General features: G+C 42.9%; 1 protein-coding gene across 1 annotated transcript in view; it reads left to right on the top strand.

Moving 5' to 3' along the window:
- The window catches only part of Lct (lactase), a 53,347-nt gene extending 28,685 nt beyond the window's left edge, over positions 1-24,662 (top strand). The window contains exons 8-17 of the mRNA XM_090342876.1: positions 4,341-5,891; positions 6,715-6,983; positions 11,470-11,760; positions 12,042-12,240; positions 13,582-13,784; positions 16,680-16,789; positions 20,006-20,140; positions 21,972-22,195; positions 23,356-23,583; positions 24,051-24,662. Coding sequence (XP_090199002.1) covers positions 4,341-5,891; positions 6,715-6,983; positions 11,470-11,760; positions 12,042-12,240; positions 13,582-13,784; positions 16,680-16,789; positions 20,006-20,140; positions 21,972-22,195; positions 23,356-23,583; positions 24,051-24,265 — 3,425 coding nt within the window. The 3' untranslated portion in view covers positions 24,266-24,662. The remainder of the gene's footprint in view (positions 1-4,340; positions 5,892-6,714; positions 6,984-11,469; positions 11,761-12,041; positions 12,241-13,581; positions 13,785-16,679; positions 16,790-20,005; positions 20,141-21,971; positions 22,196-23,355; positions 23,584-24,050) is intronic.
- The last annotated feature ends 3,112 nt before the right edge of the window (positions 24,663-27,774 follow it).

The raw sequence follows: 27,774 nt of genomic DNA on the forward strand, positions 1-27,774 counted from the left end.
TCACTGGGACAAATACAATCTCCAAGGAAACAAAACTAAAAGCAGTATTGGTGACAATAGTGAGTGGTCCCTCACTTCATCATCTTAACTAAAGGCTTATATATTTCTCTTTCCTTCCTACCTTTCTTCCTTCCCTTTTATTTCTCCTTCCTTCCTGCCTGCCTTCCTTCCTGCCTCCTTTCCTGCTTGCTTGCCTCCCTTCCTTCCTGCCTGCCTCCCTTCCTGCCTGCCTGCCTTTCTTCCTTACTTGCTTTTTTTTTTTTGCCAGTCCTGGGCTTGGGCTCAGGGCCTGAGCACTGTCCCTGGATTTTCTCAAGACTAGGGCTCTACCACTTGAGCCACAGCACCACTTCTGGCTTTTTGCTACGTATGTGGTACTGAGGATCGAACCCCAGTCTTTGTGCATGCTAGGCAAGTGCTCTACCACTGCCAAACTCCCAGCCCCTTACTTGCTTGCTTTCTTTATCTTCCCTCCATTCCTCCCTTCCTTATTTTATTCTTTTTCTTTCCTTCCTTCCTCCCTCCCTCCCACCCTCCTTCTTTCCCTCTTGCTTGTCTGCTTGCCATCTTTTGACCATCCTAGGCTTCAAACTTAGGGCTTTGCACTTCTAGACAGGCACTCTACCACTTGAGCCATGACTCTAGCTGTTTTTGCTCTTGTTATTTTTAGATATCATCTTCCTTTTTTCCTTAGGCCAGTCTGGACCATAGCCCTCCTATTTATGTTTACCACTGTATGTGGAATAACAGGCAAGAAATCACCATGCCTAGTCTTTGCTGTTGAAGTGGGGTTTGAAGTCCATTTTTGCCCAGGCCAGAGTAGAATGGTGATCCTTCCTACTTTAGTCTCCCACATAGCTAGGATGATATAGTTATATATCACTATACCCAGCTATTGGTTAAAATGGAGTCCTAAAATTGTTTCCTTCCATGTTGACCTTCAATTATAAGTATAATACTTTTATTATGCTAAGATTACTGGTGTGAGCCACTGCACCCAGATATTTCTATGTCTTTTCCTAGAATGTCCTTCCCACCCTTCAATTTCATGCCCATTTGCATCCTATGTAGGTATCAAGCCATGTCATCTGAAGAGCACAATATTAAGCAACAATACTTTCCACAGGGGACATCGTTGAAAGAGGAACACAGGCGGAGAATTGTATGGTGATAAGGGCATATAGGTGCTTAGGCTAGGCCTCCAAACCCCAATTAGTCTCTATCTTCATTGCCTGTAAAATTTATATTTCAGGCTAGTGGCATGGTTTAAGGGTAAAAGACTTGCTTAGCAATCATAAGGTTAAGAGTTCAAACTTTAGTCCCACCCTACCCCCCCAAAAATCTGTATTCCATGTCATTCATTATGATCCAATTGGCCCATATCTACAGTTTCATTATTTTCTGCTATATAATTTATATGTTTGTTTGTTCACTTGTTTTTTTGCTAGTCCTGGGTATGAAATCAAGGCCTGGACACTGTCCCTGAGTTTCTTTGTTCAAGGTTAGCACTCTGTCACTGAGACAGAGCACTACTTCCAGCCTTTTAAGTTTATATGGTACGAGGAAATAGAACACAGGCTTCATGCATGGTAGGCAAGCACTCTACCCGTAAGCCACATTCCCAACTCCTCCTAAGTATCTTTATTCCAAGAAAAGGATGATGAATGGATTGTACCTCACAGATCTGTCAATCACAGTTAATCACCCCAGCTGTGTTCCCAGTAGAGCTTGAGGAGGTTTCAAAGCTTGTCCCTAGTATTCCAGTAAGGACTGTTTATAACATCAGGCACCCTCTCCTCACTTGGCCTGTACTTTAGTTGTAATTCTGTAACCATTTTAAGCCATTATCTCAAGTAGTAGATGTTTCCTTCAGACAACACCAGAAAAAAAACAAACAAACAAAAAAAAACCCCAACTCAATACAATACTCTGAGTAACTGACATCTCAAGTAGGCATTGAGTAGAACCATAGAACCCATAGAACCATAGACCTATTTCCGGCTCATTTCTTCACCTCTGCCCACTAGCTATGACTTTTATTCATCCTCATGTCCCTAGAACCTGGCACAGGCCTGCAATAATTAGATGATTACTGGGGCCGAGAGTTTGACCTAGTGGTAGAGTGCTTGCCTAGGATGCACAAAGATCCAGGCTCTATTACTTGGTATCACATACACAGAAAAAAACAGAAATGGTGCTGGGAGTGAAGTGGTAGAGCTCCAGCCTTGAGAAAGCCCAAGGACACAGCTCAGGTCATGAGTTCAAGTCCCACGACTGGCAAAAACTTAGTTGATTACTAAATTATTTAATAAATGAACAGGTTGGCTTTAAATTGTGATCCTGGGGATCAGCTAGGATTACAGAGATGAGCCTCTAGCACCTAAATAACCATATTTCTAAATAAGGTTATCTTCATTAGTAGCTGTGGTAGAACTTAGATGTATCTTTTTTGTTTTTTTTCCCTTTGCCAGTCCTGGGGCCTCAGTCAGGGCCTGAGCACTGTCCTTGGGTTTTCTTAAGGCTAGCGCTCTACCACTTGACCCACAGCACCACTTCTGGCTTTTTTTCCATATGTATGTGGTACTGAGGAATCAAACCCAGGTCTTTGTGCATGCTAGGCAAGCACTCTACCACTAGGCCAAACTTCTGGCCCCAACTTCAGGCTTTTTCTATGTATGTAGTACCAAGGAATAGAGCCTGGGTCTTCGTGTATGCTAGGCAAGCACTCTAATACGAGGCCAAACTCCTGGCTAAAAAACACATCTTTAAAAGATTGGCAGCCCGGTGTGGTGCATCATGTCCGTAATCCTAGCTACTCAGGAGGTTGAGATCTGAGAATCGTGGTTCAAAGCCAGCCCGGGCACTAAAGAATATGAGATTCTTATCTCCAATTAATCACTAGAAAAGAGGAAGTAGGGCTGTGGCTCAAGGGGTAGGGTGGTAGCCTTCAGCTGAAGAGCTCAGGGATAGTACTCAGGGCCATAGTTCAAACCCCATGATCCACCAAAAAATAAAATAATAAATAAATAAATAAATAAAAGATTGGCGAGATGCTAGTAGCTCATGCCTGTACTCTTAGCTACTCATTGGGAGTCTGAGAATCACGGTTTGCCTATTAAGAAAGTCTGTGAAACTGTTATCTCCATTGACCATCAAACAGCTAGAAGTGGTACACTGTAGCCTTGAGCAAAAAAGCTCAGGGACAGTACCCTGAGTTCAAGCCCCAGGACCAGCACCACCACCACCAAAAAAACAACAAAAAATCAAATGATTTATGCATTCTATAGAAAACCAAGTCATCCTGACATGACCAGATACAGTATATTGTATTACTTAAGATAGAGATGCTTTGTGGACATAAAAGGGGCCTGATGTTTTGTGGAGTCTTGTAGGTTTTCTCTTTATTTTTCAGAAGAGGAAAAAAAAGATTCAGTTTTGTGCTTAGCTAAGTAACTTCCCAAACTACCAGCCCTAAGCAAGAGAAATTAATAAGTAGAGGTCAAGTTGAAGCCCCAGTACCAAGAAAAAAAAAAAAGGAAAAAATATTGGTAGTCGGAGGATTTGAACTCAAGGCCTCATGTTTACTAGGCAGGCAGTACTTTAGTACTTAAGCCATGTCTCCAGCTATGCTTTTTTTCTAGTTAATAGGAGATAGAGTCTAGTAAACTTTTCTGCCCTGGCTACACCCAAACCTGGGGCCCCCAAATCTCAGCCTCCTGAGTAGCTAGAATTACAAACATGAGCCAATGATGCTTACCTTCAAAGGGAAAATTTTTTTCTTTTTCTTTTCTTTTCTTCTGTCAGTCCTGGGGCTTGAACTCAGGGCTTGAGCACTGTCCTTGGGTTTTCTCAAGGCTAGAACTCTACCACTTGACCCACAGAACCACTTCTGGATTTTTCTATGTATTTGGTGTATTTGGTACCAAGGAATTGAAGTAGGAACTTCATACATGCTAGGCAAATATACTACCACTAAGCCAAACTTCTGGACCTCTTTTCTGTTTTTTGTCAGTTGTGGGGCTAGAACTCAGGGATACCACCCAGGCCTAGGTATTGTCCCTGAGTTGTTTTGCCCAAGGCTAGACTCTACCACTTGGAGCTACAGCTCTACTTCTGGTTTTCTAGTTGTTACTTGGAGATATGAGTCTTCACAGACTTTTCTGAACCTCAACCCTCAAAAGCCCAGCCTCCTGAGTAGCTAGGATAATAATTGGTGTGAACCACCGGCAGCAGACCAAAGGAAAACTTTCTAAAAGCAGTTAGTAACAGGCATTGATAATATTACATGAAAAAGTGAGTGTTAAAGAACACTCACTTCTCTTTCTCTTTCTCTTTCAAAGCTGTGAGGGAGGACTTGGTGGATGTTCGTTCCTACATTGCTCGTTCCCTCATCGATGGCTTCGAAGGCCCCTCTGGTTATAGCCAGAGATTTGGATTATACCACACCAACTTCAGTGAGAGCAGCAAGCCAAGGACCCCTAGGAAATCTGCCTATTTTTTTACCAGTATCATTGAAAAGAATGGTTTCCTCAACGAAGTGGTAAAAAGACTTCAACCACCTTCCACAGCCTACTTCCCCTCCAAAACTAAAACCTTTGCCTTTCCATCAGAGGTGCCCTCCAAGGCCAAGGTAGTATGGGAAAAATTCTCCAACCAACCCAAGTTTGAGAGAGACTTGTTCTACCATGGTACATTTCGGGAGGACTTTCTGTGGGGTGTGTCCTCTTCAGCCTATCAAATTGAAGGAGCTTGGGATGCTGATGGCAAAGGTCCTAGCATTTGGGACAACTTTACCCACACACCAGGGAGTGGCATCAAAGACAATGCCACTGGAGACATAGCCTGTGACAGCTACAATCAGCTGGGTGCAGATCTGAACATGCTGCGAGCTTTGAAGGTGAAGGCTTATCGCTTCTCTGTCTCATGGTCCCGGATTTTCCCAACTGGAAGAAACAATACTATCAACAATCATGGTGTTGATTACTACAACAGACTGATTGATGCCTTGGTGGCAAACAACATCTTGCCCATGGTGACACTGTTTCACTGGGACCTACCTCAGGCCCTCCAGGATATTGGAGGCTGGGAGAATCCTTCCATGATTGAGTTATTCGACAGCTATGCAGACTTCTGTTTCCAGACCTTTGGTGACAGAGTCAAGTTCTGGATGACCTTTAATGAACCCACATTCTTGGCATGGCTTGGTTATGGCTCAGGGGCATTTCCTCCAAATGTGAAAGACTCAGGCTGGGGCCCTTACAGGATCGGCCATGCAATCATCAAAGCTCATGCCAGAGTCTATCACACTTATGACAAGAAATACAGGCAGAAGCAGAATGGGGTCATCTCACTGAGCCTCAGTACACACTGGGCAGAGCCCAAGTCACCAGGAGTCCCCAGAGAGGTGGAAGCAGCAGATCGAAATTTACAGTTTGTCCTGGGTTGGTTTGCACACCCTATTTTTAGAAATGGAGATTATCCTGATGCCATGAAGTGGAAAGTGGGAAACAGGAGTGAACTACAGCACTTGGCCTCCTCTCGCCTGCCCAGCTTCACAGAGGAGGAGAAGCTGTACATTAGGGGCACAGCTGATGTCTTCTGCCTCAACACCTACTCATCCAAAATCGTGAGCCACAAAACACCTAGGCTAAATCCACCCTCCTACGAGTATGACCAGGAGATCACAGAGGAGGAGGATCCTTCGTGGGTTTCCTCAGCAATGCACAAAGCAGTGCCCTGGGGAATGCGGAGGCTGCTAAACTGGATCAAAGAAGAGTACGGAGACATCCCTATCTATATCACTGAGAACGGAGTGGGGCTGGATGATCCACAAATCGATGATACTGACAGGATATTTTACCACAAAACCTACATCAACGAAGCTTTGAAAGGTATGTGAGAATTCATTTTATCTTACAGATTCAGCCTTCCATATGGCAGGTGCCTGAAATGGCTTGACACAATACATTTGAAGTTTCTCTTTTATACTCTAACTTTATATTTCCTTACCCATTAGGGGATTGTATATTTCTTGGAAGCTGGGGTAAAAAAGCTTGAGATCTTTTTCCAGAGAAAATGTACAAATGTATACAGAATCCCCCAAAGAATTTTTCCTTGGGTCCACTATTTATTACCATATACTTCAAGGAAAACAAACCACTTTTTTTTTTAAGCCTGGGTGCTTAAAAAAGAGCCTGAGCTCTTTTGCTAAAGGCTAGCACTCTAACCACTTTGAGGCATACCTCTGCCTCTGATTTTCTGCTGCTTAATTGGAAATAGGAGTCTCATGGACTTTCCTGCCTAGGCTGGCTTTGAACTTCTATCTTCAGATATAGGGCTCCTGCAGAGCTAGGATTATAGACACAAGCCACTAGCATCTGACAATAGCCAAGAACCTCTCCTTTAAATCCTCACTTTTGTGCTTATCTTTTAAGGTAGGCTGTAGCTTGTGAATTCAGGGTAAGTCCCTTCACCTTAACAAATTTGATTTTGTAAAAATCAGTCATTAATACTTGCTGTAGGGTGATCAAAGCTAGCAAAAAACAAACAAACAAAAAAACCCCAGGATGATCTGTATATGTCTCACAGTTCATGTTAAGTCTGCTTACAAGTTAATGGTTTAAGACCATTGCCTTGAGAAATCTGCACATGACCAAGGTTCCTAAAGTTCTTGATTCCTGATATAAAATTCTTTCTCCTTTGGGATGTTTCTAGCCTATAGGCTCGATGATGTAAACCTTAGAGGATATTCTGCCTGGTCTCTAATGGACAACTTTGAATGGTTGTATGGCTACACAATCAAGTTTGGACTATATCATGTCAACTTCAATGATGTGAACAGGCCCCGCACAGCAAGAAGCTCAGCCAGGTACTACACAGAGGTCATTACCAACAATGGCATGCCACTACCCAAGGAGGATGAGTTCTTGTACGGACAGTTTCCTGAGGGCTTCCTGTGGAGTGCAGCAACTGCTGCGTATCAGGTAGGGCCACTGAGCACTGCTTCCTTCATACTTGGCCTATGCCAGAATTCAGATTCAGTATTGAAGAGGCAGGAGCATGAGCAAGGCGTTGGGGATGGGGATGGGAGTGGGAAGGGGAAACAAACCTCTGGAGGCCAATGTGCACTGTAGAGGAGACAGGGAATTCCTCTTTGTGTGCACTCCAGCTTCTTCCCATCCCCAAATTTGGACAAACCAGCCATTGGTGGACTGTGATGAGATGGGTGTTCATAGGACCAGAATGAGTAGAGAGAAGCTGGACAGAAACACATGGGCAAAGACAGGCAAATAAAATTTGTGTGTGTGTGTGTGTGTGTGTGTGTGTGTGTGCGCGTGTGCATGTGTGTGTGTGTGTGTGTGTATGCATGCGTGTGTATATGTGTACTAGTACTGGGGCATGAACTCAGGGCCTTGCTCAACTTCTTCACTCAAGGCTGGTTCTAAGGGCCGGGAGTTTGGCCTAGTGGTAGAGTGCTTGCCTAGCATGCACGAAGACCTGGGTTCGATTCCTCGGTTCCACATACATAGAAAAAAGCCAGAAGTGGTGCTGAGGCTCAAGTGGTAGAGCTCTAGCCTTGAGAAAGTCCAAGGACAGTGCTCAGGCCCTGAGCTCAAGCCCAGCACTGGCAAAAAAAAAAAAAAAAAAAAAAAAAAAGGCTGGTTCTAAGGCTTGGGAGCATGGCCTAATGGTAGTGTGCTTGCTTAGCATGCACAAAGTCCTGGGTTTGATTACCCGGAACCAAATACACAGAAAAAGCTGTAAGTTGTGCTGTGGCTTAAGTGGCAAAATTCTAGCCTTAAGCAAAAAAAAAAAAAAAAAAAAAAGTGTCCAGGGACAGTGCCCAGGCCCTGAGTTCAAGCCCCAGGACTGGCAAAAAAAAAAAAAAAAAAAAAGGCTGATTCTATCACTTGAGCCACACCTCCACTTCTAGCTTTTTGCTGGTTAATTGGAGATAAGTCTTTTGGGATTTCTCTGTCCAGACTGGCTTTCAAAACTTGATCCTCAGATCCCAACCTCCAGCGTAAGATTACTGGAATATTCTGAGCCCCCATTTCCATTCATCCAATCAGTCTAGTCCAATATTCATCATTTTGATGTTCTGATTATGAAAGCGTGCTGCATGAGTCAAGAAAAGTGGTTGTATTTTCTGACCAAAGTGTGAGCATGTTCTTTTAAATAAAACTCCTCTAGGGCCAGGAGCATGGCTAGGGGTAGGTAGAGTGCTTGCCTAGCATGAACGAAGCCCTAGGTTTGATTCCTGGGTACCACATACATAGAAAAACCCGGAAATGGTTCTGTGGCTTAGTGGCAGAGCTCTACCCTTGAGGCAAAAAAGCCCAAGGACACCAGGCCCTGAGTTCAAATCCCAGGACTAGCCAAAAACAAACAAAAACAAACCTCTTCTATTTGAAAACCTTATTAGACAGTTGTAAAATAATACAGAAGACTCCTTTGTATCCTTTCTGACTCCTTCTATTTACATTTTACCATATTTGTCTTTTCTATGAATTATGTGTATATGTATGTACATATGTATACATGAATCGCAGAATTGTGTCTATGTATGCATTACTAAAACATCACTTGAATAAACAGGTACCTAGTATAATTTTTCATCAAAAAATTAACTTTTTTCTTTGTCAGTCCTGGGGCTTAAACTCAGGGCGTATGCACTGTCCTTGGGCTTTCTCAAGGCTAGACCTCTACCACTTGAGCCAGAGCATCATTTCTTTTTATATACATGTGATATTGAAGAATCAAACCCAGGTCTTCGTGCATCCTAGGTAAGCACTCTACCACTAGGCCAAGTTTCCAGCCCTTCCCCACCCTGTAAATCATTTTTATACTTCTTTGGTTTTTTTTATTAAAGAATTTATTAACATTGATTTTTACATCATATTTTAAATGACAAGTTTAACAAACCAGTGTTCAAGAAGGGAATCTCTATTTACAATCACTGGGACTTAGTATTTAGAACTTAATCAAAATTAGGCAGACTTTAGTGCCAGGGCTGGCTTTGAACTGCAATCCTCAGATCTCACCTTCTTGAGTAGCTAGAATTACAGGCGTGAGCCACTGCACCTGGCCACTTTTATACTTCTAAGAAAATATTGCTGGAACCAGGAGAATGGCCTCATGTTAGAGTGCTTGCCTAGCACGCATGAAGTCCTAGGTTCGATTCCTCAGTACCACATATTTAGAAAAAGCTAGAAGTGGTGCTATGGCTCAAGTGGTAGAGCGCTGGCTTTGAGAAAGCCCAAGGACAGTGCTCAGGCCCTGACGTCAAGCCCCAGTACTGGCACAAAAAACAGAAACAAACAAATAAACCAGAAAGAAAGAAAATAGTATTTTGTGGGTAGCTAGCTGGACATATCTAAATTCCTATTCTACCCATTGCTTTTAGTAGCTGCTCATAGCTGCCTGAGTTAATTACTACTATGATGATTGACAAATGTTGATTTGGGTTTTCTGGCAGTACTAAGATTTGAGCTCAGGGACTCATATTTGCTAAGCCTGTATCTATAGAAAGGTGATTTTAAAAAATCTTTTGTCCTATTTGTTTATAATTAGTGTATATATACATATTTTTTTATCATTGGGTTTGGCTTTGTAGAGTACCGTTTTATTCAGTGAATTATAGTTACTAGTACTAATTTAGATGCTTACATTGTCCCATATTTTACCAGAAGTAGAAGATTTTAGGTGGATCCTGTGTATTTTTTGCCATGGCTTATTCTTTTTTTTTTTTTTTTTTTTTTTTGCCAGTCTTGGGCTTGAGCTCAGGGCCTGAGCCCTGTCCTTGGACTTTCTCAAGGCTAGAGCTCTACCACTTGAGCCTCAATACCACTTCCAGCTTTTTTCTATGTATGTGGTACTGAGGAATTGAACCCAGGTCTTCATGCATGCTAGGCAAACACTCTACCTCTAGACCAAAGTCACGGCCCTGCCATGGCTTATTCTTTAATCTTTTTCCTAATTTTGCTGGTGCAGGCTTTTTTTCTTCTATCTCCAACCTTTAACCAGTCATTTCTCTAATAAGCCCTGTTCTTTTTAGTGCCAAATATTTAGAAATAATCATCTGTATATGAGTGTGCACACTGTTCCTTTCAAGTCATTACTTCTAGACTTCTCAGTGGACAGAACTGCATGTATGCACATACATATGCATTCATGTATATTTATCATATATATCCTTTTTTGGGGGGGCTAGTCCTGCCAGGTTCAAGGCCTGTATGATATCCCTGAGCCTCTTTGTTCTCAAGGCTAGCACTCTACCACTTCAGATACAATGCCACTTCTGGATTTTCTTTATTGAAGAGTCTCATGGCCTTAATGCCCTGGCTGGCTTTGAACCATGATCCTCTAAGGCCTCCTGAGTAGCTAAGATTATAGGCAAGAGCCACCAGCCATATAAACATATATGTTTAAAATTGCAAGTTACTGTGGGTATGATAGTACATTCCTGTAATCCTAGCACTTGGAGACAGAATGATTACTAGTTCAAGGCCAACATGAGCTATATTGAGACCTTGTTTCAAAAACTAATAGCAAAGCTGTGGCTCTAATGATAAAGCACCAGCCTTAAGCTAAGGAACAGCACTCAGGCCTAGTTAATTCAGGCCTCAGTACTAGCACATGAACACACACAACACACATATACACCATGAATTTATACCAATACCCAGTACCAACCCAACTCCCTAGGATTGGATGAAAATAAACTCCAATAGATTAACTCATTTTCCCTATTTTTTTAGGGGGGGGGCAGTCGTAGGACTTGGACTCTGGGCCTGGGCATTGTCCCTGAGCTCTTCAGCTCAAAGATGCTACCCTACCCTTGAGCCACAGTGCTACTTCTGGTTTTCTGCCTCCTGAATAGCCAGGATTACAGGCATGAGCCACCAGCCTCCAGCCACACCTAGCATTTTTTTTGCTGCCAGTCCTTGGCTTGACCTCAGGGCCTGAGCACTGCCCTTGGACTTTCTCAAGGCTAGAGCTCTACCACTTGAGCCTCAGCACCACTTCCGGCTTTTTTCTATGTATGTGGTACGGAGGAATTAAACCTGGGTCTTTGTGCATGCTAGGCAAGCACTGTACCACTAGGTCAAACTCCCGGCCCCCATTTTATAATTTGTTTGGCTGTGTGTTTAGGGATGGTAGGGAGACATGAAATTGTTCACTTGAACCTACCATGAGTCCTGGCACATACCAACCTCTGCTGTATTAATTGCCTGGACACCAAGATGAAAGACAATTCCTAGAGGGCACAGGGGTCTTGTGGCAAGCTGCTCAGCCAGTGCATGCTTTTGTGATACAGTGTGGTGATACTGCACGTGAATCTTGGGTTTGGAAACCAGAGGAGAGGAGGCAGAGCTGAGAAATGTTCTAACTTGGGATGTGCCCACTGAGAGACAAGATTTGTACATACTTCACTGCATGACCTAATTACTCATGTCTTGTCTTGAGATTGAAGGTGCATGGCGAGCAGATGGCAAAGGACTTAGTATTTGGGACACATTTTCTCACACACCGCTGAGAGTGGGGAATGACGACACTGGAGATGTGGCCTGTGACAGTTATCACAAGATTGATGAGGATGTGGCAGCCCTGCAGAGCCTAGGCGTATCCCATTATCGCTTTTCCATCTCCTGGTCTCGAGTCCTCCCTGATGGAACCACCAAGTACATCAATGAAGCGGGCCTGAACTACTATGTGCGCCTCATTGATGCACTGCTGGCCGCCAACATTGCACCCCAGGTAAGGGCCAGTCCTGGCCAGGCTGGTAAAGGCCACATGTGGGAGGCAACATGTCTGGGTTGCACATTTCAACTGGGGAGCTTAATTTTTTAATCGTCCCCAAATCCATCTTCCTACTCATTCAGGACTCTTTCTTAGAGGAAACTTCATTCTCTCTCAAGAAACCAAACGGAGCTGTAATCTCCCCTCAGGTTAACCAGCAGTGTGTGCTGGCCCGTCTTAACTCAATGCTTCCCTTGGAAAGCAGGACTGACAGAATCGTTCATCTGCTTTTGTCACAGGTGACCCTGTACCACTGGGATCTTCCCCAGGCACTCCAGGACGTGGGAGGCTGGGAAAACGAGACCATTGTGCAGCGATTTAAAGAGTACACAGATGTGATCTTTCAGAGGCTGGGAGACAAAGTGAAGTTTTGGATCACACTGAATGAGCCCTTTGTCATTGCTTACCAGGGCTATGGCACTGGGGTATCGGCTCCAGGTAAAGGTCCCAGGACTGACTTACCAGCCTTCAGGAACATAACATTCTTATTACCATAGATATGACATCCAGTTGGCACAGAAAGGAGTGGCCAAAATAGCCCATGGCAGAGCCTCAGAACTCTGCCCCCTGCTCACAGCTCAGTTTTCCCTTTTCATCTAGTATCTCAGCACCTCAAGGACTTATTACTTTGCTCTGCCTCTGCCTCAGGTAAAAAGCAAAGACCAAGAATGTAAGCTTATTGGTATAGGAAAGAACAGTACAGGCCCATAGTCTGTTGGCACAATTCCTATACATATAAACTGGAGATCAAATCTGACAGGGACCAACATTGTGGTCTTATCTCCCATGTTGTAAGCTGTAGGAATATTACTATGTGCAACTATGGAGTGCTGACCCGGGCCTGCTGAGGTGATGTACATGTTTTATACAACTGAATATATATATATATTTTTTTGCCAGTCCTGGGCTTGAGCTCAGGGCCTGAGCACTGTCCTTGGACTTTCTCAAGGCTAGAGCTCTACCACTTGAGCCTCAGCACCACTTCCGGCTTTTTTGTATGTATGTGGTACCAAGGAATCGAACCCGGGTCTTCGTGCATGCTAGGAAAGCACTTTAACCACTAGGCCAAACTCCTGGCCACAACTGAATACTTTTTAAAAGTACAAAACCATTTTATTCCCAAACTCCCCTGACTATTAGAGCTTTGGTGAAGGGACTGTAGACATTTTCTTTGTTTCTTAAAGACCATGAGTAACCAGGCAGGGTGGCTCACACCTGTTAATCCTAGCTACTAGCGAGGCTGAGATCTGAGGATCACAGTTCAAAGCCAGTCTAGGCACTAAAGTCTGTGAGACTCTTTATCTCCAATTAACCACCAGAAAACTGGAAGTGGTGCTATGGCTCAAGGAGTAGGGCAGTAGCTTTGAGCTAATGAGCTCAGGGACAGCGTCCAGGCCAAGTTCAAGCCCCATGACCTCCCCCCCAAAAAAGACCATGAGTACTTATGACTATGTGTCTAACTGGACAGAGCTGTGGTGACATGTGCATCTCCCATGGGGCCTATGTTGGCACTCTGGTTTGGGTAGCTACTTATATAGAATTTGCTATGAGGTGTTTCTCTGAATTAACTTTTGCAATGGGATCCCTAAGCTCTGAGGTGAAAACTATTGTGTGGACATTTTTCTTGAGACACAGGAGTTATTTGTTTGGAGCACTGTCTTGCTCTACACAATTTTCCTTGTCATAAGCATTCAGTACTGAGAAAAAAACTAAGAGGTCTGTCTCCCACACACAGATGGGACATTCATTCTCTGTTGACGTCCATGTGTCTGTTCCCAGGAATCTCTTTCAGGCCTGGCACTGCTCCCTACATTGTTGGCCACAACTTAATTAAGGCTCATGCTGAGGCCTGGCACCTGTACAACGACAAGTACCGTGCCCGCCAAGGTGGCATCATCTCCATCACCATCAGCAGTGACTGGGCTGAGCCCCGGGACCCCTCCAGCCAAGAGGACGTGGAGGCAGCCAGGAGATTTGTTCAGGTCTGTTTTTCTTCTGTACTGTTGATTCTGTTTTCCCCTCCTCTCATGATCTAATGGTAATAGAATTGGGCTGAAAAATCCAAGATTTAGAATGCAGGCTCAAGTGTTTGACTACCTATCCTGTGAACTTGGGAAATGTTTGTTGAATCTTAGGTTTTTCATCTGTATACAAAAGATATCTTACCTTAGGTGATTAGGTGATGCCCTATTCATCTCACAGTGCTGTGACAAAAAATGTTGCATTATAAGGGATTGGGCTATCTCTTGCTTTTTTTTTTTTTTTCCCTAGTCTTGAACTCAGGGGTTGGGCACTGTTCCTGTCCCTGAGCTTCTTTTTGCTGAAGGCTAGCACTCTACCACTTGAGTCACACCACTTGACTACTTCTGGCTTTTTCTGATTATATGGTACTGAGGAATCGAACCCAGGGCTTCATGTGTGCTGAGTAAGCCCTCTACCACTATGCCACATTCCCAGCCTCTAGATTATCTATTAAGTCTTAAAAATACTTTGTTTCATGTAGTTTTCACTAAATGAAACTTTGGTTTGAAGCTAACTAATCCCAACCCTGTCTCTGCTTTGGCTATAGAGTATAAAGCCAGTCTGCACACGTACTTGCTTGTGTCATCATGTAATTTTATTTGCTGTAATTTTATTTGCTCCAGAGTAAAATTTCCTTAAATTGTGGATTTTTTTCATATAATCTTTATTGTAACTAATAGAAGGGTTACATTATATTCAACAGATAGAAAGTGCATCACTTCACAAACATTGTAAATTGTGGATTTTAAATTCTGTGACACTATTAGTGCCCAACTTGTTAATTTCATGAGTTTAAACAAGGGCATGACCTAAGGGAGACTGTTTCTTTGTTGGGAAACTGTGATACTACAATCTAGGACTATGACAGACATATCTGTTTAAAGTGACTTCCACAAAGGTGTCTGATTTAATATATATGTGAGTACTAGGCCTTGAACTCAGGACTGCCTGCTCTCACTTGACTTTTTCACTCAAAGTTGGCACTCTACCATTTATGCCATGCCTCCACTTTTGGCTTTTTGTCACATAATTGGAGAGAAGAGTCTACATGACTTTTCTACCTAGGCTAGCTTGGAACTGTGAACAGCTAGGATTACAGACATGAGCCACCAGTGCCTGGCTACTTTGTTTGCTGACACTAAAGTTTGAACTCAGTTTGCTTGTCTCAGTGGACACTCTATTACTTGAGCCTCCAGCTCTGTTTTTTGTTTTTTGTTTTTTTTGAGGGTAATGGGATGAATTCTGGGGCTAGGGTCTATCCCTGAGCTCTTCAGCTTGACACTACTGCCCTGCCCCTGAAGCACAGCCCCACTTTCTGTTTTCTTTTTTTCTCCACTTTGTTTTCTAGAGATTAATTGGAGATAAGAGTCTCATGTTCGTTAGTGCCCAGGCTGACTTTAAACCATGATCCTCAGATCTCAGCCTGAGTAGCTAGGATTACAGGCATGAGCCATTCCACCTGGCTAGCTCTGCTTTTTTTTCCCCCTCTGTTCTGGGGCTTGAACTCAGGGCCTAAGCACTGTCCTTAAACTTTCTCCAGGCTAGCTCTCTACTACTTGAGTCACAGCACCACTTCCTTTTTTCTATGTTTGTGGTACCAAGTATTGAACCCAGGTCTTCGTGCATGCTAGGCAAGCACTCTACCACTAGGCCAAACTCCTGTATCAGGCTTGCTTTTTAATGCTTATATTTTGGAGAGCCTCACATACTTTTATGCCCCAGCTGACTTTTAATAACAATTCTCTGGATCTCAGACTCCTTACTAGCTAGGATTGCAGGGGTGAACCATTGGCTCTGAGCTCCAATTTGTTACAGTGCATTTAAACCTCTTTTAGCATGATTATGTGTGTTCCAAGCCTTACCTGTGAGTAGAAGGCCCCACTCATATTCCAGGTATCAGCCTGGAGAGACCAACAAAGCCTCTCAGGTTTTATAGATTTGGATACTATGAATGATCTTCTTAAAAATAAGGATAGCCAAAAGAGAAAAGTAGAAGAGAAAAAATATTTCCTTTCTACTCTCTCTTTTATTTTTAGTTTTTCATAACTTAATACTTTTTGTCCAATTGAGGATATGTATGTTCAGCTCTTACTGCATCTATGGATCATCATCATTTCCTTATACAAAGGCTCCCATGTCATGTAAAACTTGCAATAAATGTTTGTATACCTTTGCCTAGGATTGGCAAAAAAAATTAAAAAAGTATATAATAAAAAATTTTAAAAAATGAGGATAGCCTTATCCTGATTAGAGAAGTAGGTTTTGTCCCTTAGCCTAATTTTTATTAAGTTCTAAATACTAAGTCCCAGTGATTGTAAACAGAGATTCCCTCCTTGAACACTTGTTAAACTTGTCATTTAAAAAATAGGTTTTGTGCCTGGGGCTCAGTGGTAAGTAGTCTGCTTAAAACCTTAGGTTTAATCCTCAGAACTCTTCCCAGCAAAAAAGGAGCAGAAGGGGCTGCCAGGATGTTTTTGTTTAGGCATTTCTAATGAAAGGACTAGAACAGCTGTTCTGGAGAAGGAATCAGCCTGGAGGCTTTCATGTGTGTCTTCAATCAGAGCTTCCTAAAGGAAAAGTAGGAAATACGTGTGTAGAGCAAGAGCCAGTGTTCTATTCAGTGTCTCCCCTCCAGTCACAATCATTGGGAATACAGCCTTGCCCCATGTGCCCTGCTGCACCCAAGCAAACAGATGCAACTGGGAAGACCTGTGGGCACCTGCACAGCTACCTTTGGGGGGCTGGAGAAAGTGAACAGAGGTTCTGAAGCGGGGACTTGCGAGCAGGGATGCTGGCTGCTGCCTCCTAGTGTGTACAACAGTAATGACCGTTTCACCCCACCCTTCTTTTTGTAGTTTTTTGCAGGCTGGTTTGCACATCCTATTTTCAAGAATGGAGATTACCCCGAGGTGATGAAGAAACGGATCAGTGAAAGGAGCCTGGCTGCAGGCCTCAACAGGTCCCGGTAAGGTCCTGTGCTCAGTGGTAAACCCAGAGACTAAGAGCTAGGTCTTAGACAGATAATCTTCTTTGCTGGGAAGATTTTATGTGATGGAAAGAGAAGTTATTATTTACCAGGATAATAATTCAAAATAGCCAGGAAATTTGTCTCCAGGGCATCCACTGTTTCCCCCTAGCACATTCTATCCTACATCGTTACATTGAGGGTAAGTGTGTATAGCAATAGGGGACTGCCAGACACATGTTTTGTCCTTTGGCAAGCAGGTGGCAATAGTTTGCTATAGAAATATCCCTACTTTGAGGCCCAGTCCAGCCCACAAGCAGCAATCAGCTGGGCACTGGTGGCCCACACTAGTAATACTAACTACTCAAGAGCTGAGATCTAAGGATCACAACTCAGAGCTACCCTGGGCAGGAAAGTCTGTGAGACTCTTATCTCTAGTTAACCCCAGCCTTAAGTGAAAAGCTCAGGAGCAGCACCACCATAGCCATCAATCAACTGGGCACTGGTAGCTCAGGCCTGTAATCACAGTTTGAAGCCAGCTGGAAGTCCATCAGATTTATCTCCAACCTACAGAAAGCTGGGAAGTAGAGCTGTGACTCAAGTGGTAGACTAGCAGCCTACCTTTAGCAAAAAAGCTAAAGGACAGTGCCCAGGCCCACAGGAAGAAAGAAAAAGAAGGCTATCATTTCCACCCTACCCCTTGAGCCACAACCCCACTTCCGGTTTTCAGGTGGTTAATTGGAGATAAGAGTCTCATGGACTTTTTAGTCCCCGGGCTGTCTTTGAAGCACAATCCTCGAATCTCAGCCTCCTGAGTAGCTAGGATTACAGGCGTGAGCCACTGCAACCAACCTTCTCGTTACTTTAAAATGTACTTTAGCCATTTTTGTGTGTGTGTGAATTGTGCATACTTATAGCTTGTGTATATTTGGTGAATCAAGAATGTACTATCAACAAAATAAAAATTTACTGTCCAATGAATTGCCAGAAGTCCATTAGTACTTACATTATGATTGCCAATTCTTGAGCTTGAACTCAGGGGCCTGGGCACTATCCTTGGGCTTTCTCAAGGATGGTGTTGTACCACTTGAGCCACAGCACCACTTCTGGCTTTTTCTGTGTATGTGGTACCAAGGAATCGAAACCAGGGCTTCATGTATGCTAAGCAAGCTAGACTACACTCTCAGCCCACCCTTGAGCTTTCTTAGGCTTCGTGCATGTTAGGCAAGCACTCTACCACTAGGCCATACCCTGGCCCCCATTGGTGCTTTTAAAGATGAGTAAACTAAGGATCAAAAAGTAAACCCAGGGCCGGCAGTTTGGTCTAATGGTAGAGTGTTTGCCTAGCAGTCATGATTCCTTGGTACCACATACATAGAAAAAGCTCTAAGTGGTACTGTGGCTCAAGTAGTAGAGCTCTAGCCTCTAGAAAGCCTAAGGACAGTGCTCAGACCCTGAGCTCAAGCCCAGGAGTGGCAAAAAAAAAAAAAAAAACAAAAAAAAAACTCAGTTATGTAGTAGGATTTGAACCACCAAGCTGTTTGCCTCCAGAGCCCTTTGTGTGTGTGTAGATGTGTGCATGCATGCAACATGAATTCTCAACCTGAAGTTTTTTGCTCATAGCTGGTACTCCAGTACTTGGGCAACCTTCCAGTCTGGTCTTTTGCTGGTGAATTAGAGAAGTCTCACAGATTTGCCTGCCCAAAGTAGCTTCAAACCATGATCCTCAGACTTCATCCTTCTTAGTAACTAGAATTACAGGTGTGTGCCACCAACACCTGATTCACATTAGATTTAAGAATCACATAGTTGGAGCTGGGCGTGGTGGCTCACGCCTATAGTCCTAGCTACTCAGGAGGCTGAGATCTGAGGATCATGGTTCAAAGTCAGTTCGGGCACTAAAGACCATGACACTCTTACCTTCAATTAATCACTAGACAACTGGAAGTGGTGCTGTGGCTCAAGGGGTAGGGTGGTAGCCTTGTGCTTAAGAGCTCAGGGACAGTACCCAGATCTAGAGTCTAAGCCACATGATGGACCACAAACAAAAAAACCCCACAAAACCATCCAGTTGGCATTTGAGGTGTGTGGAAAGGAACAAAGTGACAGTCACTGGTCTGTGACACTTGTTATAAACAGGGGATATGAACAAGTATTGTTTTAACATAGCTAAAAGACCAGCTCAAAAGACTTAGTTTTTTGGGGGAGGGGGGCGGGGGGGGCGGGGGGGTCAGGGCTAGCTTTCAACCATGTGCCTCAGATCTCATCCTCCTCAGTAGCTAGAATTAGAGAGACTCATCTCCAATCAAGCACTCAGAAAAATCCAGAAATGGTGTTGTGATTCAAGTGGTAGAGTGCTAATCCTGAACACAAGAAGCTCAGGGATAGAGTCCAGACACTGAAGTTCAAGCTGCAGGACCAGCAAAAAAAAAAAAGTCTCATAGACTTAACTGCTTGGGCTGACTTTGAACCAGGATCTTCAAATCTTAGCCTCCTGAGTTGCTAGGATTATGGACATAAGTTCCCTGTGCATGGCTCAGACAGTCTCTTGATTTTAAAATGTCTAATGTGCTGGGTGCCAACAGTGCTGAGAAGGCTGAGATCTGAGGACTGCAGCCCAGTCAGCCAGAGCAACAATGTGAGACTCATCTCCAAATAACCACCAAAGAAAGTGGAGTTGTGGCTCAACTGGTAGAGTTAGCCTTGAGCACAAAAACTCAGGGCCAAAACCCAGGCCAAATACAAGGTCCAGGACAGGCAACAACGAAACAGTTGCATGTGTATGCTAATGTTTGAAGATATAAAGAGTTTGTGAGTGAGGGTGTCTCTTAGGGGGATGACTTATAAATGGAAAATGTGACTCCTTCAGGGACCAGTTGTTTGGAGATGAGTCTCAAGGGAGCTAACCTGCCAGGGCTAACTTTCAACCATGAGCCTCAGATCTCAGTTTCCCAAGTAGCAATAAGCCATCAATGAGACTCATCTCCAAATAAGTACCAGAATAGAAATTAGAATTACTACCATGCCTATCTTGTGTGCATCCAGGCACACACAAGGAGTCTCAATTGTTTCCCACACTACCTGAAAGTTCTTTTCTTCCTGGCAGCTCCCCTAATATTTCAAGTTTAGGGTGCTCCCTGATTCTGCTCCCTAATACTCTATCTAAGCTTGAGTCTTCCTAAAATTCATTACTCCTTAATTGTTCTTTCCACCTAGGCTCCCTGAGTTTACAGATAGTGAGAAGAAAAGGATCAATGGCACCTATGACTTTTTTGGATTTAATCACTACACCACAGTCCTGGCTTACAATTTCAATTATCACCCCGCTGTCTCCTCCTATGATTCAGATAGGTAAGTCTGGAACCTGGAACAATCTTTGAAAGAACAGAAAGGTGCTCAGTCCAGCTTAAACTCGGAGGCCTGCACAGCCTCAGATAGGTGTCCTGGAGCCATATATGCCAGTTTACTTTTTAGCTGAGACCTCAAAACCTGTAGAAGTTGACCATAACAAGGTAAGGTTTCCTAGGAGCTCCCCTTGGGACAGATTGCTTTGTTTGAAAGTTTTTTTTTTCTTCCCAGCCAAATTTGTTTCAATTCTCAGATTGTAGTCAAAGTAACATTAGATTTTTCTTCCTCTTTCAAGGCAAAAGCCAAATCATTATTTTGTGCAAATAATTAAAGCATATATTTGTTACAATATATTATATATGAAAAATCTACCTATAGTAAGTGTAACAAGTTATATGTGAGGAACCTGTATCTTTTTATTGGTGGGGAGGAGCAATACAGGGGTTTGAGCCTAGTCTTGCAAATTGCAAGGCAGGTACTCTATTAGGCCACACTTCCAGCCTGTATTTACATCTTTATAATTTGTAGTTTATTACAGCAAACATAAATTTGTTGCTCTTCAACAAGCTTCTTTGGACATGCTGTGTTCTGAAACCTTGGACCTCTGCATATTCTGGCTCTCCTGGTGCCTGAACAGTCTTCCCAATCTCTATATGCTTATACAATGGCCCACATTCTGTTCTATTAAGAGAAACTAGGTTTTATATACTCTAGACATAATGTTATACAGATTGATGTTGATGTTACATATCAATCTATATCAATCTATATATCTATGACATACAAACCCTCAGCTTAATTTTAATTATGTTCTAAAATCTGTGTTTGCATTTAGATTCCCTTCTTAAACATGACATTTGAAATATGTAAAATATAATCTTTCAAAAAAAACTATGTTATGCTGAAATGAACTCTAGAATATGGAAACAAGAGGTTTACCTTCTGTGATTGTTATTCTTAATGTACTATTTCTCTTCTCTTTTTGTGCCCTTATGGTTAATCTCCAAAAAAATGCTTAAAAAAAGGGGGGGGGAAACCAGGCTCTGAGAAAGCAAACACTTTTTTCCCCAAGGATGTGTAATAATTATTTAAATGGCTGGTCTATATTGTAGAGATGTAGGATTTAGGATGTATCTCAGCTTTGTGTCTTCCCTCAGGAGCGCTGCTTTTCTGGCAGAAACTGTCCCCCTCCTATTTGGTTGCTGGACAGGGGTTCAGGCCTTGAAGACAAAGCAGAAGGCACCAATGGCTCTCTCCTATAATCTTAAATACTCAGGAGGCTGTCCAATTTTCTTTTTTTTGCTGGGTCATGGGGCTTTGCCCTTTCCTTGAGCCAAGCCCCACTTCCCATTTTTTTAGAGATGAATTGGAGATAAGAGTCTCAGGTCCTTTTGTGCCCAGGCTAGCTTTGAACCTTGATCCTCAGATTTCAGCCTCCTGAGTAGCTAGGATTACTGGTGTGAGCTTGAGCTACCCACCACAACCAGCCAGGCTGCCTAATTTCTGATCACATAATCATATACTTGCATCTTATTGGAAGGTGGCAGCTAAGGAGGTGCAGGGTATTCATATTACTATGAAAGGGCACGAATGTACAGAAACCATGGAAGGTGAGGCTTAGCAAGTGACATCTCTCTTCTACATAGGTGGGAAGCTCAAAGAATGAAGAGATCAAGCCCAAAGTTATATCAGCATTGAGGAAGAGAGTAGGAGTGGATTCTAAGGCATTCTGATTCTTTTGATTTTAGTATGACCTTTAAGTCTAGGTACAACCTAAAGTGTAAATGGCATCTTGGAATATACAAGATGTAAGCTTTCATTTTTGAACTTGTAGAGGAGTTGCCACCATTACAGACCGCTCTTGGCCAGACTCTGGCTCTTTCTGGCTGAAGATGACACCTTTTGGCTTCAGGAAGATCCTGAATTGGCTGAAGGAAGAGTACAACAACCCTCCAATTTATGTCACAGAGAATGGCGTATCCCAACGGAGAGAATCAGATCTCAATGACACTGCTAGGATCTACTATCTCCGCAGCTATATCAATGAGGCTCTCAAAGGTAAGATGGTTGCCTTAATTCCCCCACATTTACTGCTGGAAACACTGCCTGGTTTTGTAGGAGAGTAGAACTGCAACCTGACATCACAACAGGAAGACAAGGCTTTTTATTCCTGCAGAGTTATAAGCCTTTCTTTGGGGCTGGGGTCCTAGATATACATTAAGCAAGCAAACCCAGGTATGTGGGCAAGGGCCCATATAGGATCCTTAGCTCCTGGCCTGAGTTCTCTGCCTGCTTTAATCCTCCCTGTTGTCTGCATACCAGTGACCATCTCAACAGGACAGGAGGAATTGGCAGGATGCCTGGTTAGATCCTTTTATTCCTCAAGCAATTTTATTTTTATTTTTTTGCCAGTCCTAGACTTGAGCTCAGAGCCTGAGCCCTGTCCTTGGACTTTTTCAAGGCTAGAGCTCTACACTTGAGCCTCAGCACCACTTCCAGCTCTTTTCTGTGCATGTGATACTGAGTAATCGAACCTAGGTCTTCGTGCATGCTAGGCAAGCACTCTAACACTAGGCCAAACTCCCGGCCCCTCAAGCAATTTTTTTTTTTAAACAGTCTTGGGGCTTGTACTCAGTGCCTGGGCACTGTCCTTGGGCTTTCTCAAGGCTACTACTCTACCACTTGAGCCACAGCACTGCTTCTGGCTTTTTCTATATATGTGGTATGGAGGAATGGAACCCAGGTCTTTGTAAGTGCTAGGCAAACACTCTACCACAAGGTTAGGCTCCCAGCCCCGTCCTCAAGCAAATTTTTGAGACCCTGGGTATCACACCCTGAGATAGAGTTCAAGGGGAATGAGTATGATTCACATTAGCTATGAAAACAGGAAATCGTCTTCAAGTTAAAGTAGTTTCTAAGAGCTACTGCTTTCGTGTAGGAAAGAGAATTGACGTGCCAATGCCTTGACTCAAGCCAATTTCCTGTGTTAAGAGGGTAGATGGCTCAGTCAACTCATACTCCATTCAGGGCTGAACCTCACTGGAAAAATGCTAGGTTTGTAGCTCTACCACAGATACCTGACCAGCAATCATGCAATGGAAGGGGCTCTTTGTGAGAAAACAGTCTAAGCTCAATCTGCAAGTTGGGATAGAGCTGTGTGCAGCCTGGCAGAGAGGTTTTTGCTAAGGTAAGAACTAACCAGGCCTTTGCTTGTGTAGCTGTGCAGGATAAGGTGGACCTTCGAGGATATACAGTTTGGAGTGTGATGGACAACTTCGAATGGGCCACAGGCTTTGCAGAGAGGTTTGGTCTGTATTTTGTGAACTTCACTGACCTTTCTCTGCCAAGGATCCCCAAAGCATCAGCCAAGTTCTATGCTTCTGTAGTTCGGTGCAACGGTTTCCCTGATCCTGCAGCAGGACCTCACCCTTGCCTCCAGCTAGAAGGTAAGAAGTGGCTCTTGGAGGGATCAAAGTTAAAGGGTAAGAGGGCCTTTTTCACTCATCTAGCCCTGGAGTGCAAGTGTAAGAAGGAACGGAGTTAGATTCTTGCTTCCTTCCTATCCACAATTTCTTGTGGCATCTCAGGCACTTGATAAGTGCCCAGGACAACTGTGCAAACCAGATCAAAGTGTAGTGCCTCTTGTGACTGAAAAAGTATAAATCACCATGCAAATTTAAAGTTATTCAATGCAGATTACATTTGCATTGCCTATAGAGAATTCTTCAGAGATTATTCACAGTGAGAGTGAAGTGTACCTTTTGCCACAGCAGTGTACTTGCTCTGTCCATGCATGTGTCAGGTACGTTGGGGTCTACAGTCTGAAGGGATCCAGACTAGGGCTGTTCTAGGGCAACAGTGATCTGGTAATTCAACACAGGAACATAAACTGTACTCTTATGTCCTCTCCTAGATGAACCCACCATCAGCCCTGTGAAAGAAGAGGTACACTTCCTGGGGTTAAGGCTCAGCACCACAAATGCACAGACAGCTCTGTATGTACTCTTTTCTCTTCTGCTCCTTGGAGTTTGTGGTTTGGCATTTCTATCATTCACGTGCTTCAAGCACTCCAAACAAAGGAAAACACAACCAAGCCAACAGGAATTTAGTACTATTTCTTCCTTCTGACAATTTTACTACCTTTTTAAGTTCTACAATGTGGCCTAGTCTTTTTAACTGCCTTTGTCACCATCAAACTTGTGTCATAACCTCTGCCCATTGTGACCTTCAGAAAGAAACCCTTCTATATGGTTAGAGATGACTGCCACCTGGAAGGAAATATATGCAGTACTGGAAGTTCATTAGGGTCCCTTATAGGAATATACAGCTACTGAATGGGCCCAGTAACTGATCTCTTAATTGAACTTAACAAACCTGTCATCCCAGAATTTTTCAATTTAGAAAAAAACCCAAATAAATGTTCTTTATTTGAAGAAATAGGTGAACTGCAATGTCATCTGCCCTCTTTTCAAGCTTTCTCCTTCCTCATGACATGATTTTCAGAAAATAAAATCAGTAATATGCAGCATGTCTCATCTTCTTATTGAAAAGTAGCTTTAATGGAATAGTTTTTCCAAACTAGACCAAGACTTTCAGCTTATTTTTCTTGGACCACCAAAACCTACAAAAAAGAGGCAGCCTTTGGTCCACTATTCTCTAGCTTTAAACATCTTTACTCCTATCTCCTATGTGTCTGGCTCTGCCAATACGAGATGACTGACTTGAAGTGACATACACACAAACAAAACTAGAAACCCATCAACAAATGGCGGGAGTCAGGCATGCTAATTTAACTGACCCACTACCTGACCCAGCACCACTCACATCAACATAAAAGTGATTTGGGGCTTCTGTTCATTATCTGAAATATGTCTATAAATCCTATGTTCCACTGTTGTCTCAACCTGGAAGTAGTTGGGAATTTATGGTGTAAAATTTTTTTTCTCAGTTCATAGGAAATGTTTGTCCAATGAGAGCTCACAATGATATTAAGCACTTTTTGTTGTTGGTTGTGGTGGTTGGACTCAGAGTCTGGCTCCTGAGCCTCTTTGTGCTCAAAGCTAGCACTCTACCTATGGAGCCATAGTACCACTTCTGGTTTTCTAGTGGTTAATTGGAGATAAAGAGTCTTACGGACTTTAGTGTCTGGGCTGGCTTTCAACTGTGATCCTCAGATCTCAGCCTCCTGAGTAGCTAGGATTACAGGTGTGAACCACTGCACCCAGCTGGTTTTTTCTATTAAACTTGAAAGAGCCAGGACCAGGTGGTTCGAGTGCTTGTCTAGCATGCACAAAGACCTGGGTTCAACTCTTTCGTACTACATATATAGAAAAAGCTGGAAGTGGTGCAGTGGCTCAAGTGGCTAGCCTTGAGAAAGCCCAAGGACAGGGCTCAAGTCCCAGGACTGGCAAAAAAAAAAAAAAAAAAAAAATCGAAGCAGATTATAAAGCTAAGTAAACAAGTATGGTAGGTAGTAGGGCGTGTTGGCTCACGCCTGTAATCCTAGCTACTCAGGAGGCTGAGATCTGAGAATCATGGTTCAAAGCCAGCACAGAAACTAAAGTCTGTGAGACTCTTATCTCCAATTAACCACTAGAAAACTGGAAGTGGCACTATGGCTCAAGGAGTAGGATAGTAGCTGAAGAGCTCAGGGACAGTGCCCAGGCCCAGAGTTCAAGCCCAACAACTGACAAAAAAAAAAAGTATGGTAGTAAAGAAATATATAGTTGCAGCTATTACTACTTTCCATGAGAATAAAGTTTAGAATAAGGCAAGATAGCAGGTCAAATCAGATAGGACAGAGATGGATGTCCCCTTAACTAGTAGTTTATCCATAGATATGAAAGGAGTCAGAACCTTTCATGGATACCAGGTTTAAATGTAAAAGGAATGTATAAGAATACTAATTTTGGCCAGGAGTTTGGCCTAGTGGTTAAAGTGCTTGCCTAGCATGCATGAAGACCTGGGTTCGATTCCTCGGTACCGCATACATAGAAAAAAGCCAGAAGTGGTGCTGAGGCTCAAGTGGTAGACCTTTAGCCTTGAGGAAGTCCAAGGACAGTGCCCAGGCCCTGAGTTCAAGACCAGGACTGGCAAAAAAACCTCAAAAAAAACAAAGAATACTAATTTTTTTTTCTGCCAGTTCTGGAGCTTGAACTCAGGGCCTGGGCACTATCTGTGGGCTTGTTTTGCTCAAGGCTAGCACACTACCTCTTGAGCCACAGAGCCCACTTCTGGCTTTTTCTGTTTATGTGGTAATTGAGGAATTAAACCTGGGACTTTGTGCATGCTAGGCAAATACTCTATCACTAAGTCACATTCCCAGCCCCAGAATACTGTATTTTTAAGTGTAAAAAGATTTATGAGCTATATCAGGACCCACAAACCTTAAAAGACACTAATAAGTCTGATGACATAAATATATGCTAACATTGCTAACTAGTCATGCATTACAATATAAAATAGTTGCTTGGTGGCTTATGATTATAATCCTAGCAGTTCAACAGGGTGAGATCCTGGCAGTTCAGGCAGGAAATCATGATACTCTTACCTTTGATAGACCACTCAAAAAGACAGAAGTGGTACTGTGGAAGAGCACTAGCCTTGAGCAAAAAAAGCTTAGAGACAGGAACCAGGCCCAGAGTAAAAGCCCCAGGACTGTAGTAGGAGGGCGGGGAGGGGAGGCACATGGTGGAGGATAAAGTATTGGACTGAGTGCAGTAGCTTCATAGTTTCTAAAGGAACCAATTTAGCATCTTTCATAAGCTATAGCCATCATTTAACTAAATGAATTATACAAATGTATTCTACAGGTACATTTTCACAGCAACACTATACCTTCCCTTCAAGTATGTTCACTGTAGCAGTTTGTCATTAAAATAACAAATTACTTCCTTAAAATAAAGCTATATATGAAAAACCTACAGCCAGTATTATACTAAATGGTGAAAGACTGGAACCATTTACCTTAAAATCAGGAACTAGACAGGGATGCCCACTCTCTCCACTTCTCTTCAATATAGTACTGGAACCCTTAGCCAGAGCAATAAGACAAGAAAAGGACATCAAAGGGATCCACATAGGGAAAGAAGAAATTAAACTATCCCTATTTGCAGATGACCCGATCCTCTACCTGAGTGACCCAACAAGCTCCACTCCCAAACTCCTAGAATTAATAAACAACTTTATCAAAGTGGCAGTACACAAAACTAACCTTCAGAAATCAGTAACCTTCTTGTACACCAACAATACACAAACAGAAGGCCAAATGAAGAAAATGATCCCATTTGCAATAGCCCCCAAAAGAATAAAATACTTAGGAATTAACTTAACCAAAGATGTAAAGGAATTATTTAATGAAAACTATAAAAACCTAATGAAAGAAATTAAAGAGGACACTAGGAAATGAAAAGACATCCCATGCTCATGGCTAGGGAGAACCAACATAGTGAAAATGGCTATACTGCCAAAATTGATATACAAATTCAATGCAATCTCCATCAAAATCCCAAAGACATTCTTTACTGAAATAGAAGGTACAATCCAAAGGTTCATATGGAACAAGAAAAGACCTAGAATAGCCAAAACAATTCTAGGCAAAAAGAGCAATGCTGGTGGTATTACAATACCAGACTCCA

Source organism: Megascapheus bottae, chromosome 12, assembly GCF_031878675.1.
Source record: "Megascapheus bottae isolate mThoBot1 chromosome 12, mThoBot2.hap1, whole genome shotgun sequence".
Taxonomy (NCBI): Eukaryota; Metazoa; Chordata; class Mammalia; order Rodentia; family Geomyidae; genus Megascapheus; species Megascapheus bottae.